Source organism: Somniosus microcephalus, chromosome 22 (genome assembly GCF_052327205.1).
Source record: "Somniosus microcephalus isolate GS21.2 chromosome 22, FLI_Smic_1.0, whole genome shotgun sequence".
NCBI lineage: Eukaryota > Metazoa > Chordata > Chondrichthyes > Squaliformes > Somniosidae > Somniosus > Somniosus microcephalus.
In genome coordinates this window covers 31,544,698-31,560,503 of record NC_141008.1, presented here as the reverse complement: position 1 = coordinate 31,560,503, position 15,806 = coordinate 31,544,698, and the positions used below count along the sequence as shown (strand labels likewise).

General features: G+C 45.0%; 2 protein-coding genes and 1 long non-coding RNA gene across 16 annotated transcripts in view; 2 read left to right on the top strand and 1 right to left on the bottom strand.

The window, feature by feature from the left end:
• The window catches only part of LOC147102144 (uncharacterized), a 52,002-nt gene extending 43,436 nt beyond the window's left edge, over positions 1-8,566 (top strand). For 6 of the 13 annotated variants that reach the window (XM_085964394.1, XM_085964396.1, XM_085964397.1 and 3 more), the window contains one exon: positions 8,131-8,566. In XM_085964394.1, coding sequence (XP_085820520.1) covers positions 8,131-8,459 — 329 coding nt within the window. In that variant the 3' untranslated portion in view covers positions 8,460-8,566. The remainder of the gene's footprint in view (positions 1-8,130) is intronic. The other 7 variants (XM_085964400.1, XM_085964402.1, XM_085964403.1 and 4 more) reach the window with 2 other exon arrangements.
• Positions 8,376-11,944, bottom strand: LOC147102143 (uncharacterized). Its single transcript, XR_015073217.1, has 2 exons — positions 11,509-11,944; positions 8,376-9,058 (listed from the first exon to the last, which is right to left on the bottom strand). It is a non-coding gene; the product is annotated as an uncharacterized LOC147102143 (long non-coding RNA).
• Positions 11,945-13,567: 1,623 nt separating this feature from the next.
• Positions 13,568-15,806, top strand: part of LOC147102142 (caspase-1-like) — a 47,030-nt gene continuing 44,791 nt past the window's right edge. Inside the window, exon 1 of one of the 2 annotated variants that reach the window (XM_085964393.1) lies at positions 13,568-13,955. In XM_085964393.1, coding sequence (XP_085820519.1) covers positions 13,943-13,955 — 13 coding nt within the window. In that variant the 5' untranslated portion in view covers positions 13,568-13,942. The remainder of the gene's footprint in view (positions 13,956-15,806) is intronic. The other variant, XM_085964391.1, reaches the window with a different exon arrangement.

The window sequence follows — 15,806 nt, the reverse complement described above, 5'->3', positions numbered from 1 at the left end:
AGAAAATCATAATACTATTGGGCAGAGTCAACGCAGATTTATGAAAGGGAAATCATGTTTGACAAATCTTCGTTTTTTTAAGGGTGTAACTAGCAGGGTAGATAAGGGGAAACCAATGGATGTAATATATTTGAATTTTCAAAACGCATTCGATAAGGTGCCACATGAGGTTATTACACAAAATTAGAGCTCATGGGATTGGTAGTAATAATGGCCCAGAACTTGGTGTCGGGGGCTTGCACGCACTTACCCGGCGCGCCGACATCTGAAACCTGGCCCGCAGTGGATTTCCTGTCACTGGCCCGGTTCAGATGTTGGCGCACAGTGCTTACCTGATCCAGCGGCGTACTTAGTGCGATGTGCCGGCTGGGATCAGGTGAGCACTCTGCAGCCAATCAGGGGAGGGGAAACTCATTCATGAGTTTGATAGTAAAGACTGTCAAACTCATGAAAACTACGGGGGCCCAAAACACTAGTTAAACTTTAAATAACATTTTAAAAAACATCCCACTGATTAAATTAACTATAAATAAGTTTTTTAAAATATTTTAAACAATTAATCAAATTTTTGAAAAAAATAAATTTTTAAAAATAGGGTCTAAAACTAAACTTACCTTACTGTAGATTCTTTAAAAATAATAAACCTGTGGGGGAAAAAAATTCTAAATTGTACTATAAGACCACTTACCTGTAAAACTAAGTACTTACGTGTGGTTTTTCAATGCGTAAAAACCAGAGGCCTTTACACATGCGCAAATCTGTAAAAATAAAGGAAATCCAAGTCGCACGCGCTGCCCGATACCGCGCACGCGTTCAGCCTCTTAACCCCTTGGGTCAGAGGACAGGAAATGCCGGTTTTCAGCGCATGCGCTGTGCATGCTGAAAACCGGCAATTCCTCCTGGCACACGCGTGAGTACCCCGTCCGTACTCATGCGTTGTGACAGGAATTACTGGGCCAATATATTAACATGGATTGAGGATTGGTTAACAGACAGAAAACAGACAATAGGAATAACAATGTGTATTTATATAGCACCTTTTAATGTAGTAAAACGCCACAAGGCGCTTCACAGGAGTATTATAAGACAAAAAATTTGACACCGAGCCACATAAGGGGAAATTAGGGCAGATGACCAAAAGCTCGGACAAAGAGGTAGGTTTTAAGGGGTGTCTTAAAGGAGGATAGAGAGGCAGAGAGGTTTAGGCAGGGAATTCCAGAGCTTAGGACCTAGGCAACAGAAGGCACGGCCACCAATGGTTAAGCGATTATAATCGAATGCTCAAGAGGGCAGAATTAGAAGAGCGCAGACATCTCCGAGGTGGTGGGGGGAATGGTGGGGTTGGAGGATATTACAGAGATAGGGAGGAATTTGAAAACAAGGATGAGAATGTTAAAATCTAAGCGTTGCTTAACTGGGAGCCAGTGTACGTCAGCGAGCACAAGGGTGATGGGTGAACGGGACTTGGTGCGAGTTAGGACGTGGGCAGCCGAGTTTTGGATGACCTCAAGTTTACGTAGGGTGGAATGTGAGAGGCCAGCCAGGAGTGCGTTGGAATAGTCAAGTCTAGAGGTAACAAAGGCATGGATGAGGGTTTCAGCAGCGGATGAGCTGAGGCAAGGGCGGAGACGGGGGATGTTACGGAGATGGAAATAGGCGGTCTTAGTTATGCCGCGGATATGTGGTCGGAAGCTCACTTCACAGTCAAATATGACGCCAAGGTTGCGAACAGTGTGGTTCAGCTTCAGACAAATGTTAGGGAGAGGGATGGAATCAGTGGCTAGGGAACGGAGTTTGTGGCGGGGACCGAAAACAATGAGTTCGGTCTTCCCAATATTTAATTGGAGAAAATTTCTGCTCATCCAGAACTGGATGTCGGACAAGCAGTCTGACAATTTACAGACTGTGGAGGGGTCGAGAGAAGTCGTGTTGAGGTAGAGCTGGGTGTCATCAGCGTACATGTGGAAACTGATGCTGTGTTTTTGGATTATGTCACCAAGGGGTAGCATGGAGATGAGAAATAGGAGGGGGCTGAATAGATCCTTGGGGCATGCAGGAGTGGGAAGAGAAGCCATTGCAGGTGATTCTCTGGCAACGATTAGATGATAAGAATGGAACCAGGCGAGTGCAATCCCACCCAGCTGGACGACAGTGGAGAGGCGTTGGAGAAGGATGGAGTGGTCAACCGTGTCAAAGGCTACAGACAAGTCAAGAAGGACGAGGAGGGATAGTTTACCTTTGTCACAATCACAAAGGATGTCATTTGTGACTTTGATGAAATAGCTGTTTCAGTACTGAGGCAGGGGCGGATACCTGATTGGAGGGATTCAAACGTGGAGTTGCGGGAAAGATGGGCACGGATTTAGGAGGCAACAGCACGTTCAAGGACTTTGGAGAGGAAAGGGAGGTTGGAGATGGGTCGGTAGTTTGCAAGGATGGAGGGATCAAGGGTTGGATTTTTGAGGAGCAGGCTGATAACAGATTTGAGGGAGAGGGGGACAGTACCTGAGGAGAGAGAACCGTTAACAATGTCAGCTAACATGGGAGCCAGAAAAGGAAGTTGGGTGGGCAGCAGTTTGGTGGGAATAGGGTCGAGGGAGCAGGAAGTGGGTCTCCATGGGCAAGATGAGGGCGGAGAGGTCATAAGGGGAGATCGAAGAGAAAGATGTGAGTTCAGGGTTAGGGCAGGGCTAAACCTTAGAGGAAGTTTGGCCCAGTGGGCTAGGGGAAGGAAGGGAAGTGGCAGAGGCAGCTGAACGAATGGTCTCAATGTTAGAGACAAAGAAGTCCATGAACTCCTCACACTTGTTGTCGGAGGTGAGGGTGGAGGAGACGGGAGAGGGGTTTAAGAAGAATGTTAGCAGTGGAGAATAGAAGCCGGGGTTTATCTTTGCATTCCAGAATGATTCTGGAACAGTGAGCAATTTTGGCAGACGAGAGCAGGGCCCGATAATGCTTTATGTGGCCAAGCCAGATCTGGCGGTGAATGGCTAAACCAGTTGTCCGCCGTATCCGTTCAAGTCTGCACCCCTTGGACTTAAGGGAGCGAAGATTAGAGCCGTACCAAGGGAACGGCCAGGGTGAGAGAGTAATTGTTTTAAGGGACTAGGGCATCAAGGGTGGTGGTGAGGGTGTGGTTGAGCAGATCAGTATTTGCAGAAATGTCGTGGTGAATGGAGGGCCAAAGGCTGAACATTTGGGATTTTGTAAGTGCAGTTGTAAGAGAGTTGGGAAAGAGTTTTTTCCAGGGATGGACACAGAAGGAAGTATGGTGGTGGTGGTGGGGGGCGGAGGAGGGGGGAAGGGGGATGTGGGTGCAGAGCAATACGAGGATGTCGTCAGATATGGCCTTAACTGCGATTGACACGATGGGAGAAGCAAGGCCACGAGAGATGGCAAGGTCGAGGGGGTGGCTGTGAATATGTGTTGGGGAGTTTACATGGAGGGAGAGATTAAGGGAGGATAGGAGGCTAGTGAACTCAGGAGAGAGAGCATGATGATTTGAGATGGAGGTTGAAATCACCGAGGATGATTAGTTGCCGAGGGAGGAAAGCAGTGAAGATATCTTGGTAATAAAATTTTTATGGTACTTGGGTGGGTGGTAGAGAGCAAGAATTTTAAATGAGGTGAGAGGGGTGGAACAAGGTGAGATGCTCAAAAGAGGAGAAAGTGCCAGAGGAGCAGGGGGACAGACCAAGGTGTGATTTGGTGATGAGAGTCACACCGCTACCACAGTGGTCTGAGCAGAGCAAGTGGTGGAAGGTATTGCCAGGCGGGGAGGCTGCATTTAAGGTGTCATCACCCCTCAGCCAAGTTTCCGTCAGGGCCATGATGTTGATGCAATCATCCACGATAAGCTCATGGATGGCAAGGGCCTTGTTCGCAAGTGAACGGACATTCTGGAGGGAGATGCGGAGAGCATCGGTAATGACTGACCCACTGCCAGCTTCCACAGGTTTAGTGCTGGGAGGGGTGAGTTGGACGGTGAGGAGATTGGCAAGATTAGCCCCCCGGTGGGCGCGCTAGGCGGGAAGGTTGGCGAGAGAGTAGGATGGGACAGTTGGGGTTACTGCTCAAAAAGAGGCTGCAATAAGTGCCTCAATGGGCCCTTCATAGGATGCCAAGAGAGGGAAGCTGTAGGCTTATCTACGAGGGAATCAAGCCTTGGACGGCAGCAGGAAAGTAGGAAGGTTGAAGCGTAATGAAGGATTGGGGTAGGGACTTGGGAGGGCAGAGTATCTGAGAGAAGTGAGATGAAAGGAGGCATGACGACAGGAGAGAGCGGTCAGGGAGGGATAGAGAGAAAAGGAAAAGGGAGAGAAAAAAGTGGAAAAAGAAATGAACGGCTCGGGTCCGGCGCGGCAGCCAAAGTGCGCACGCGAATGGACGTGGATAAGCTCAGGTTACATTAATGGGATACATACTTCCTTGTAGCAGGGAATAGGTTGAAGACAATAGTAAGGAGACCAGGGTCAAAGTTAGAGGTCCCATGGAGGGATGGAGCCGGCACGGAGCATTGACGAACTACTGTCCAAATTCAGAGACAGGTGTAGTGAAGTCCAGAAGCTATTTGAAGGGTAGTGAGTTGGAGGATGGAGGTTGTTGCCGAGGAATGAGAATCGGTAGCGGTGCAGAGAGATGGTGGCGAAATTGAAGCAAGTTGGAGGTCACCGCAGATCAAAGCGACGGAGAAAATGTAAAACCACAAGCCAGCGACCGGCAAAGCTGAAAAACCAGTAGAACGAGTCACTGGACTGCAAGTGAAACAGCAGCTGCTAGCTAGAAGCCAACAAAGCTGAAAAACCATTAGAATTAGTTCAGCAGAGACCGCTGCAGTTTAAAAGTTTTTTTTAAATCTTTTAGCAGCAGAGTTGGAAACACAGCAGGGTAAGTCTTACAGTGTAATCCAGTGTAGTTCAGTGCAGAAGCGTAGTGGTGTAATCCAGTGTAGTTCAAAGCAGAAACGCAGTCTAGATGTCCAGAGAAGTCCAGGAGATCGGAAACTAATTTGAGAAAAGAATTCAATAGCTTAAAACTTGAAGCAACTGAATAACAGAGCACGGGTCACAGCAGCTTAGTTAAACTTAAATGGGTCATTTTCAAGTTGGCAGGCTGTAACTAGTGGGGTACCACAAGGACAGTAGGCTCCCGCTCAATCAGCTCCGATGGACGGGTCACATTGTCCACATGCCCGATACGAGACTCCCAAAACAAGCGCTCTACTCGGAGCTCCGGCATGGCAAGAGAGCCCGAGGTGGGCAGAGGAAACGCTTCAAGGATACCCTCAAAGCCGTCTTGAAAAAGTGTAACATCCCCACCGACACCTGGGAATCCCTGGCCCAAGACCGCACAAAGTGGAGGAGAAGCATCCGGGAAGGCGCCGAACACCTCGAGTCGCTTCGCCGGGAGCAAGTGGAAGCCAAGCGCAAGGAGCGCACGTCAACCCAAGCACCCCACCCACCCGCCCCTTCAACCACCGTCTGCCCCACCTGTGACAGAGACTGTAGGTCCCGCTTGAAATCATCAGTCACCTGCAAACTCATTTTTAATGTGGAAGCAAGTCATCCTCGGTTCCAAGGGACTGCCTAAGAAGACCACAAGGATCAGTGCTTGGGTCTCAGCTATTTACAATCTATATCAATGACTTAGCTGAGGGGACCGAATGTAGTGTATCCAAGTTTGCTGACGATACAAAGTTAGGTTAGAAAGTAAGCTGTGAGGCGAATGCAAAGAGGCTGCAATGGGATAAATAGACAGGTTACGGGACAATCCATATTAACGATTTGGAGGAGGGGACCAAGTGCAACATATCCAAGTTTGCCGACGATACAAAGATGGGAGGGAAAGCGGTGAGTGAGGAGGACATAAAAAACCTGCAAAAGGACATAGACAGGCTAAGTGAGTGGGCAGAAATTTGGTAGATGGAATATAATGTTGGAAAGTGTGAGGTTATGCACTTTGGCAGAAAAAATCAAAGAGCAAGTTATTATCTAAATGGAGAGAAACTGCAAAGTGCTACAGTACAAAGGGATCTGGGGTTCCTGGTGCATGAAACACAGAAGGTTAGTATGCAGGTACAGCAGGTGATCAGGAAGGCCAATGGAATCTTGGCTTTTATTGCAAGGGGGATGGAGTATAAAAGCAGGGAAGTCTTGCTGCAGTTATACAGGGTATTGGTGAGGCCACACCTGGAATACTGCGTACAGTTTTGGTTTCCATATTTAAGAAAAGATATACTTGCTCTCGAGGCAGTTCAGGGAAGGTTCACTCGGTTGATTCCAGAGATGAGGGGGTTGACTTATGAGGAAAGGTTGAGTAGGCTGGGCCTCTACTCATTGGAATTCAGAAGAATGAGAGGCGATCTTATCGAAACATATAAGATTGTGAGGGGGCTTGATCGGGTGGATGCGGGGAGGATGTTCCCACTGATGGGTGAGACTAGAACTAGGGGGCATAATCTTAGAGTAAGGGGCTGCCGTTTCAAAACTGAGATGAGGAGAAACTTCTTCACTCAGGGTGGTAAATCTATGGAATTTGCTACCTCAGAGAGCTGTGGAAGCTGCGACATTAAATAAATTTAAAACGCAGATAGACAGTTTCCTAGCTGATAAGGGAATTAGGGGTTACGGGGAGAGGGCAGGGAAGTGGACGTGAGTCTAGGTTCGGATCAGCCATGATCCTATTGAATGGCGGAGCAGGCCCGAGGGGCCGTATAGCCTACTCCTGCTCCTACTTCTTATGTTATGTTCTTATGTGGGCAAGAGCGTGGCAGATGGAATATATTGTGGAGGAGTGTAAAGTTATCCACTTTGGTAGGAAAAATAGAAAAGCAGAATATTTTTTAAATGGTGAGAGACTGGGGAATGTTGGTATTCAGAGGGATCTGGGTGTCCTTGTACATGAATCACAAAGTTAACATGCAGGTACAGCAAGCAATTAGGAAAGCAAATACTGTAGTATGTTGGCCTTTATTACAAAGTGATTGGAGTTTAAGAGTAAAGAGGTCTTACTACAATTATATATCAGGCCTTGGTGAGACCACACCTGGAGTACTGTGTACAGTTTTGGTCTCCTTACCTAAGGAAGGATATACTTGCCTTAGAGGGAGTGCAACAAAGGCTCACTAGACTGATTCCTGGGATGAGGAGAGGTTGAGTAGACTAGGCCCTAGAGTTTAGAAGAATGAGAGGTGATCTCATTGAAACGTATAAAATTCTTAAAGAGCTTGACAGGATGGATGCTGGGAGGATGTTTCCCCTGGCTGGAGAGTCCAGAACTAGGGGTCACGCTCTCAGAATAAGGGGTCAGACATTTAGGACTGAGATGAGAAATTTCTTCACTCAAAGGGATGTGAATCTTTGGAATTCTCTACCCCAGAGAGCTGTGGGTGCTGAGTCATTGAGTATATTCAAGACAGAGTTCGAAAGATTTTTGGATACTAAGGGATATGGGGATAGTGTGGGAAGGTGGAGTTGAGGTAGAAGATAAGCCATGATCTTATTGAATGGTGGAGCAGGCTTGAAGGGCCAAATGGCCTACTCCGGCTCCTAATTCTTATGTTCTTGTGTTCAGCAGCCAAACTCTCCCTCCCCACAGGGCAGAGTCAGGCAGATAGGGCACCAGCTATCAAACAGTTCCTGGTTCAGCCAGCTTCAGTAGCCTTACAATGTACAGATGAATTCAAACAAAAAAAATCAAAATCAGCCTCACCAACCTTAGTAAGAGGCAGCTCATTTATATTATCACATAAGGATAAACAAAAGAAATGCTTCCCTGGTCACTGGGGGATATTGTTTAGAACAATAACAACTTGTATTTGTATAGAGCCTTTAATATCCTAAGGTGCTTCACAGGAGCGTTATCAAACAAAATTTGACACCGAGCTGCATAAGGAGATATTAGGGCAGATGACCAAAAAGAGGCAAGTTTTAAGGAGCGTCTTAAAGGAGGAAAGAGAGGCGGAGAGGCTTAGGGAGGGAATTCCAGAGCAGGGCCCAGGAAGCTGAAGGCATAGCCACCAATGGTGGATCGATTAAAATCGGAGTTGCACAAGAGGTCAGAATTGGAGAAACACAGATATTGCAATAATAATTATAGAATACATTTAAGCTTTGTTTATAATTTTTTTAGATCACTTTTGTTTTCTAGTATTCCAAGTGAAAGCCAAAAAAGATATTGAAGACTATTATGCGAAGACAAAGAGGGCTGTTGATGAAAGAAGAATTCCTGCTGGTGGTTATTACGAGAAGGCAAAGAGGGATCTAAATGAGGATGAGGACTATGATGAGGATGATGATGACGAAGATACCGATGATATTGATTACGATGATTCGAAAACCAAAGCTAAACGGCATGTGCACAGAACAAAAAAAGCACTGGATGAAGAAAGGGAAAAAAGGGAGTACGAATATTATTCTCGTGGGAAATTCGCCAGGGATATTGATGACTATGTGCGTTAGTTACAGCATTAGTCTTTCTTTGCTTTGTCAGATGTTCAAAATGTAACCTGTCAATACAGTGCCATCCTAAAAGAAGTAGTAAGAGAAAATAAACATTTCTACATGTCTCCATTTGATTTTGTTAGTCATACAGTTTACATCAATAGTTTAAGCTTAGCATTTGCTGTTGGTGGTGAACTGTGATCAAGTTTATTGCAGAGTTCATTTGGGTTTGAGTGTAATCTTGAAACCCACTCGTACCTCTACACGTTCAAGGGACCTTAACCCCAAATAAAGAGAAAAAAACCTCCTTCCTACTGGTGCTCAGTTTTTAGAAATCGGAGACAGTCCGTTGTGTTCGAAGTTCTTGGTGCTCAGTTTTTAGAAATCGGAGACAGTCCGTTGTGTTAGAAGTTCTTGGTGCTCAGTTTTTAGAAATCGGAGACAGTCTGTTGTGTTAGAAGTTCTTGGTGCTCAGTTTTTAGAAATCGGAGACAGTCCGTTGTGTTCGAAGTTCTTGGTACTCTCAAAATCAACTGAGATTTCCACTCGGGGCAAAAAAGTGGTTCCATTATTCAAAAGGATTGCTGGGTAAAGATGTATTCATCTATGCTGATGATCTAGGTAGTAATATGGCAGAAACATATTCATCATATTTGCATATGTAAAAGGTAATTCTGCAATCCTGCACTATCAGCAGGGGACCATACTTGCAGGCTGCCTGAGTCTGAGTTAGGATTGTAAAATATTGTAACCCTGATTTTACAATCTGCTCCTTGCAAGTGCAGCCCTCTGCTGGTGGGACAGGATGGTGGAATCACTCCTACAATCTCCTGTTAACCAATGGCAAAATCACTTAGTTAACAAACATTAAGTAATAACACCAGAGTTGTTCATTTGCAATGTAAAGATTGTGTTTGAATAATGTGGAGCGCTCCAGCAGCAATATCTACGTTGACAGTTACTGCAGCAGCAAAGGTGAATGCAAAACATGTATGCAGGTCTGTCTGTCACACTTCGGGTGTTGCATTTGCATATGGAAAGTGTGCCTCAACACTTAAATGTGTTAAACATCATTTACAAAATAGCAACAAATCACAACCAAGTGGTTATGTTACTAGACTAATAAGCCAGAGCGAATGAGTTCAGATCCCAGGTGGCAGTTTGAGAATTTGAATTAAGTTTTTAACAGTTTGGAAATAAAAAGTGGTATCAGTGAAAATGACCATGAAGCTGTTGGATTGTCCTTTAATGTCCTTTAGATTGCTGTCTTTACCCAGTCTGGCATATATGTGACTCCAGTATGGTTGACTCTTAAATAGCCTAGCAAGCCACTCAGTTGTATCAAAGAATAGAATTTCTAAAAGGTGGCCTACTACTATATTCTCATGGCAGCTAAGGATAGGGAATAAATGTTGTCTTGCCAACGACGACCACATCTCGAGAATGAAATTTTAAAATAAACAAGTAGAAAATCAACAGGTAACAAGCAGGAACAAAAACTGCCAATGAAGAAATACCAAGAAGATACTGAAACTACCAATCAAGAATCAACAGTCAGCAAGGAGAAGTGGAACCAATGAAATAATACAAAATATTTCTTGAAAATCCTTTTAGCTGCCACCTTGTTTTGTCGGGTAATTCAAGAACATAGAATTATAAATAAGGTTGGCAATAAACATAAAAACATTATGTTCTGATGAAAGGTCATTGACCTAAAATGTTAATTTTGTTTCTCTCCATAAATGCTACCTGACCTGCTGAGTATTTCCAGCATTAATATTGTTTAATTCACAACAAAATGATTAAATGTACCCATATAATTGCCTTTTGAGTGTTTGAAATCTAAACATTAGCATTTTCCTCCAAATCCTGCCCCTCTTTCAAGCATCAGGATCTTGAGATTTATGCGGATTCCTATAGCTATCACTATGTCAACTGAATGAAGAGGGAGCAGGCTATACTTTCCAGAGCGCTCCAGTGTTACCCTTAAGGCTGACTCCCTTTTGATTGTACTGAATACAAAACAATTTGGAACAGTAGCATATTACACACTCTGACATTTTTAATGATTTAACAGCAAGTCTGGTCATTTACCAAAGACGTGCTTGTAAGCCTAAAACTAATCTACGCCATTATTCGGGCCAGTGGATATTTGAATGTAGCTGATATTTTTGACTAAAAAAGAAAACTAAAGCTGAATTTTTGAACTCTTATATGAGGAAACACAATAAAATTAACTATTTACAACAATTTGGACATAATCAAAACAGACACAGCAACAAAAGCTTGGGAATTTTAACCCCACCACGATGGCTGGGAGACGAGATTAAATCAGCAAATATGCGAAACTCGCTATGAATGTGCCTTTGTTCGATTTTAACCAGGGCGGGTTTGGGGGCGTCTGAATAACCCACTCTGGAGAGGCTGCTCTGTCATTATATATAAATGGGGCTCCATTCCTGATATTTTGGCAGCCACTTAAATTTAACACTGGCCGGCCGGGTTGGGAAACCCAGCAGCTAAAGGGAGGCAGGAACAGCCGGATGCAGCAGGTAAGTGCTTTGAGCACTGCTTGTGGGCCAGGAAGAGCATAAGTACTTCCCCCGGATCCTCAAGCAAATCTGCCATCGGTCAATCCCCTCCCTCCAAGCCCGCGATGTATCCTGGTCTCTCCTCCCTCCAGATTGCCGGACCAACACCCCCCTCCCACCAACCCACAATGTTTCCAGGTTGCCGAGGACCGTCCCAAATGGACCCCAGCTGCAGCCTTCCGCTGGCTTTCCCAGCCGGCCAGCTTGTCAATCTGGCCGATGCCAGGCAGGAAACAGTAAAAATATGATAAGGTCATGCCGTTAAACACCACCGCCTCTAAGTTCCCCTCCAAGTCACACACCATCCTGACTTGGAAATATGTCACCGTTCCTTCATCGTCGCTGGGTCAAAATCCTGGAATTCCCTCCCTAACATAACTATGGGTGTATCTTCACCACACGGCCTGCAGCAGTTCAAGACAGCGGCTCACCATCACCTTCTCAAGGGTAATTGGGGAAGGGCAATAAATGCTGACCTTGCCAGTGACGTCCACATCCAGTGAATGAATTTTTAAAAACCTCCACGTTCCCGGAATTTCCGTCCTTTCCTCCCCGCCACCCTGTAAATATCGGGGCCCTTATGTCTGCACACACTTTCTGTGTACAGAACTTCACTTCCTCTTGTCATCCTTTTGAAACACGGTTCTTGTGCAATCCCGACCAACGCTCTACACAGTTGCAGGATTACTTCCTTTGATCCACATTGTATTCCTCTTTTTACACAACCTAATATTCATTTGTTTTCGTGACAGTTGTCAGTCATTAGGTTGATTGGCCATGATAAATTGACCCTTAGTGTTAGGGGGATTAAATACGTGGGGTTACGTGTTGGCGTAGGGGTTACGGGGATCGGGTGGGATATGTGTCGGTGCAGGCTCGATGGGCCGAAATGGCCTCTATCTGCACTGTGGGGTTTCTGTGATTCTGTGATTAGCATGATGTCTTGAGGCATTTATTTACTATGACTCCCAGTGTGGCAGTATGTGGTAAATTCTTATTTATTTAGAACTATCCAGAGAGATTTAGTCTCGAGCTCTCCCTGACATCCTGCCTTTACTGTAACTTTATGCTATCCTTTATATAAAATATGACTCCTCTGACCACCATTTTAACCTTCCATTCTCATATCCTATTTGTGATCCACCCTACCATGTTTCCATTATACCCATAATGTCCACATAGTCTGTGTTCACTAACCCTTCTAAGTCAGCCACTTTTGCTAATGGATTCCGTCATTTCTGTATAACGCCTTAAACTCATTCCTCTCTGCTTTTTCCTTGCCATATCTGATTTCCTTAAATTCAGCATTGTTTTAATGTACTACTATGTATGAATGATTTTGTTACCCCACCATCTGAATCATTCGGGCTACCTTTCACACATGAACATCTTCCTCCCCTACTTCCTGGTTTAAATAGTCCCCTCTATCAGTCACAAATCCAATTAAACTTAATGAGCTGTTTTACTTCTTCACAGTATTAGGAAAGTAAGTAGGCATTTCCTTTATAAAATCACACTTATGGATGAGGAAGGCTATTCAGACCATCGTGATTCATCCATTCAGAGCAACCTAACACTTCCCCTCATTGCTGCATTTAGTTGTTTCTTAAATGAATCAAGGGTTTTAACCTCCGCCACTCTGCATGGAAGTCCATTCCAAGTGTTGATCACACTCTCCATAAACAACTTCCTAAAATTACCTGTTACTTGTTTGAACCTGTGTTTCCCCCTTGTCCTACTCCCACAGTAAAATTTTAAAGTATTCCAGATTAACCTTTCCCCTATCATTTACCATCTTTATACCTCTATGAGATCACCTCTTAGAAGCCTCCTTTCCAGGATGAAAAGCCTGTTTCTGCAGTTGTTCCTCACAACTCAAACTGCTGACACTAGGGTTCAGCCTTGTGGCTCTTTTCTGCATTGCCTCCAGCATTTGAATGTCTTCCTTGTTTTTTGGTGGCCAGAAATGGACATAGTACTCAAGGTGCGGTCTGACTAGATCACTGCACAGTTTGATCATCGACTTGTTCTGACTGTACGTCTGACTATATTCTATTGGCTTTGTTGCTTGCTGTTCTGCATTGACTGGGCATGTTGAGAATTTAAGGCTCCAAGAAGTCTTTCAACTTCATCCTTAGCTATTCAACACCATTCATGAAGTATGTTTGTTGCTTTTTCCCCCTTCCTATGTGTAATACTTTTCATTTGTTTGCATTAAATTTCAACTGCCATTCTGCAGCCCACTCACGTATTCTGTTTAGCTCATTCTGTAGTTTCAGGGCTGCCTCCCTCAATTGCACTGCCCCTCCACGTTTGGTATCATCTGCAAATTTAACCAATCTTCATTGAGCTTCAGACTCCAAATCATTGACATAAATTAGAAACAGTAATGGAACCAACTCATTCCCTCCACCATGACACTACCCATTTCACCAGTACCAGTTCTTTTCTACCCCTCTGCCGGTTTCTTATACATTCTCAAGTTTTGCCACATAGCTTTGAGCTTAATTAGTAACCTTCCTGTGCAACTTTATCAATCGCCTTTTGTCAAAGGATGTAACCTCTTCGGGTTGTCAGTTCCGTTAGTCTGTCTGCTTTGTGAACGCCCTCCCTCCTTTATTGGCTTAAAAACGTGTTAGAATGTGCCTTTGAAAAAGTAAACCAGCTCTCCGAGCTTTGTGACCTGTTCCACTCTTTCTGATCGGAAACCTGACTCCAAGCGGTCCTCGGCGCTGTCCTGTATTCCCACCTGGAAGACTGGCGGGCTGGATGCTCGGGCTGAGACGTTTCTGGTTGGAGCAAACTTGAAACTTTCAGCCAATCAGAAATGGCGTAAAATCGAAAGCTACTTTTTGGAGAGACCGGAACGGCTTCGGAGCGGGGCCAGAGCGGGGGCGCGGAGCGGATCCAATGGAGGCAGCAGGTAAATGGCGTGTCGGTCTGGGGAGCGGGCAGAGGAAGAGAGTCTGGACCCGTCCTGGGGTTGGCAAGAGGGCTCTTTCATGAAGCTGTTCATTCATAGCTGCATGTGCACAGATCCGGGATCGAGGGGATCGCACTGAGCGATCGCTTGACGTGGGTCTAAGAGTCGATCCGAGGGGATCTCATTGAGACCCTGCAGGTCTGCTATAAATATTGACCCGTTCAGCAGCGAAGGGAGGGCACCAGCTGTTCATTCCAGTTACACTTGCTCACAGACTTTCTATGGGCTTTTGTACTGAAACTTGCGATTAATGGAAATCAAAATCAGGGCATCTGGGACCTGTGTGAACAGGACAAGCAAGGATGTGTCTCGGTTCCCTGCTGAGACAGGCTGCGTCTGAACCAGGAAGTGTATGTAAAAAAAAAAATTAATTCAGTGCCAAATTATGTACAGAAAGCGAACTAGAGAGGGAAAGGTGGGATTAAAAGAGAGATAAAAGAGACAGTAAGAACATGTTTTTAAAAAAAACGTTTTTAAACTCTCCAACAATAATTAAAATCTGAAGGAATAAGTCTCCACACTTTAAAACGTTAATTGTCAGTGCCAGAGAGGTTGTTTGACAGCGGTCAGAGAGGGAGTGGGTTGGATAATTAAAGCTTAGGGTCATATTCCCAGACAGAATAGAGATATTCAGCAAAGCGATCCCCAAATCTACGTTTGGTTTTACCCGATGTTGAGAAAACCGCATCGTGAGCAGCGAATACAGTATACTGGGTAGGGAGAAGCACAAGTAAATCGCAGTCTCACCCAGGAGGAGTGTTTGGGGCCCTGGCAACAGGTGTTGTTGCATCTCCTGCAATCAAATGGGAAGGTGCTGGGGAGAGGGAGCAGGTGTTCGGGGTGATGGAGCAGTGGACTAGGGTGTCATGGTGGGAATATTCACTTCGGGATGCTGAAAGGGAGGAGAGGGGACGATGTGTTTGATGGTGGGCTTGCGTTAGAGAAAGCAGATATGGCCGAGGATAATCCATCAAATGAAGAGGCTTGTGGGGTGGAAGGCGAGGACAAGGAGGTCCCCTATCGTGGTTCTGGGAGGGAATTTTAAATACCTCATGTCTGCCTTTGAATGCATCACTTAGCATGGAGCTGCCTGGGGAAACTAATCCTTTTGAGACAAATCTGCTCAAAACCAATTACAGCGTATTAGAAAACTGCTTATGTCCGAGTCATTTCTTAGGAAAAAGAGACTAAACAGATTCCCAAACTGTGACAGTGGGTCTGAGGGGATCACAATAAGAGAGTGAATCTGAGGGGATCTCAGAGAGCAGCTTAGAGAGGATCTTATTCAGAGCTAGCCTGAAGGATCTCATTCAGAGAGTGATCTGAAGGTTTCCATTCATTAGGCCAGACAGGGATTTTATTGAGAAAGCAGATCGGAGTGTACCTCACTGAGGGTTTGGGTTTAAAGGGTTCTTATTAAGTGAATGATCTGAGGGAACTTGTATTGTGTTTGGATTTAAAGAGATTACTTTGAGTAAATCTGGATTGCTTGTATTGAGAAAGCAGGCCCGAAAGGATCTTATGAGAGAGTGAGTGAGGGGATTACATTGAGTGAGTAGGTTTGAAGGGATCACATTAACAAACTAAAACAAAGAAAATGCGCACAATGAATTGTGTTGGTTAGTTACACAGACACAGACACACACAGGAGAGGCTTACACTGGCCTGTCTAGACTAGTTATTTACATATAGAGCAGGATGGCGTTAATCTAGAAATGGGAAGCTGAGCAAAAGTCCTGCATAAAGGAACATGACCAAGCGATGTGAAATGCAAGTGGGGCTAAGGTCTGC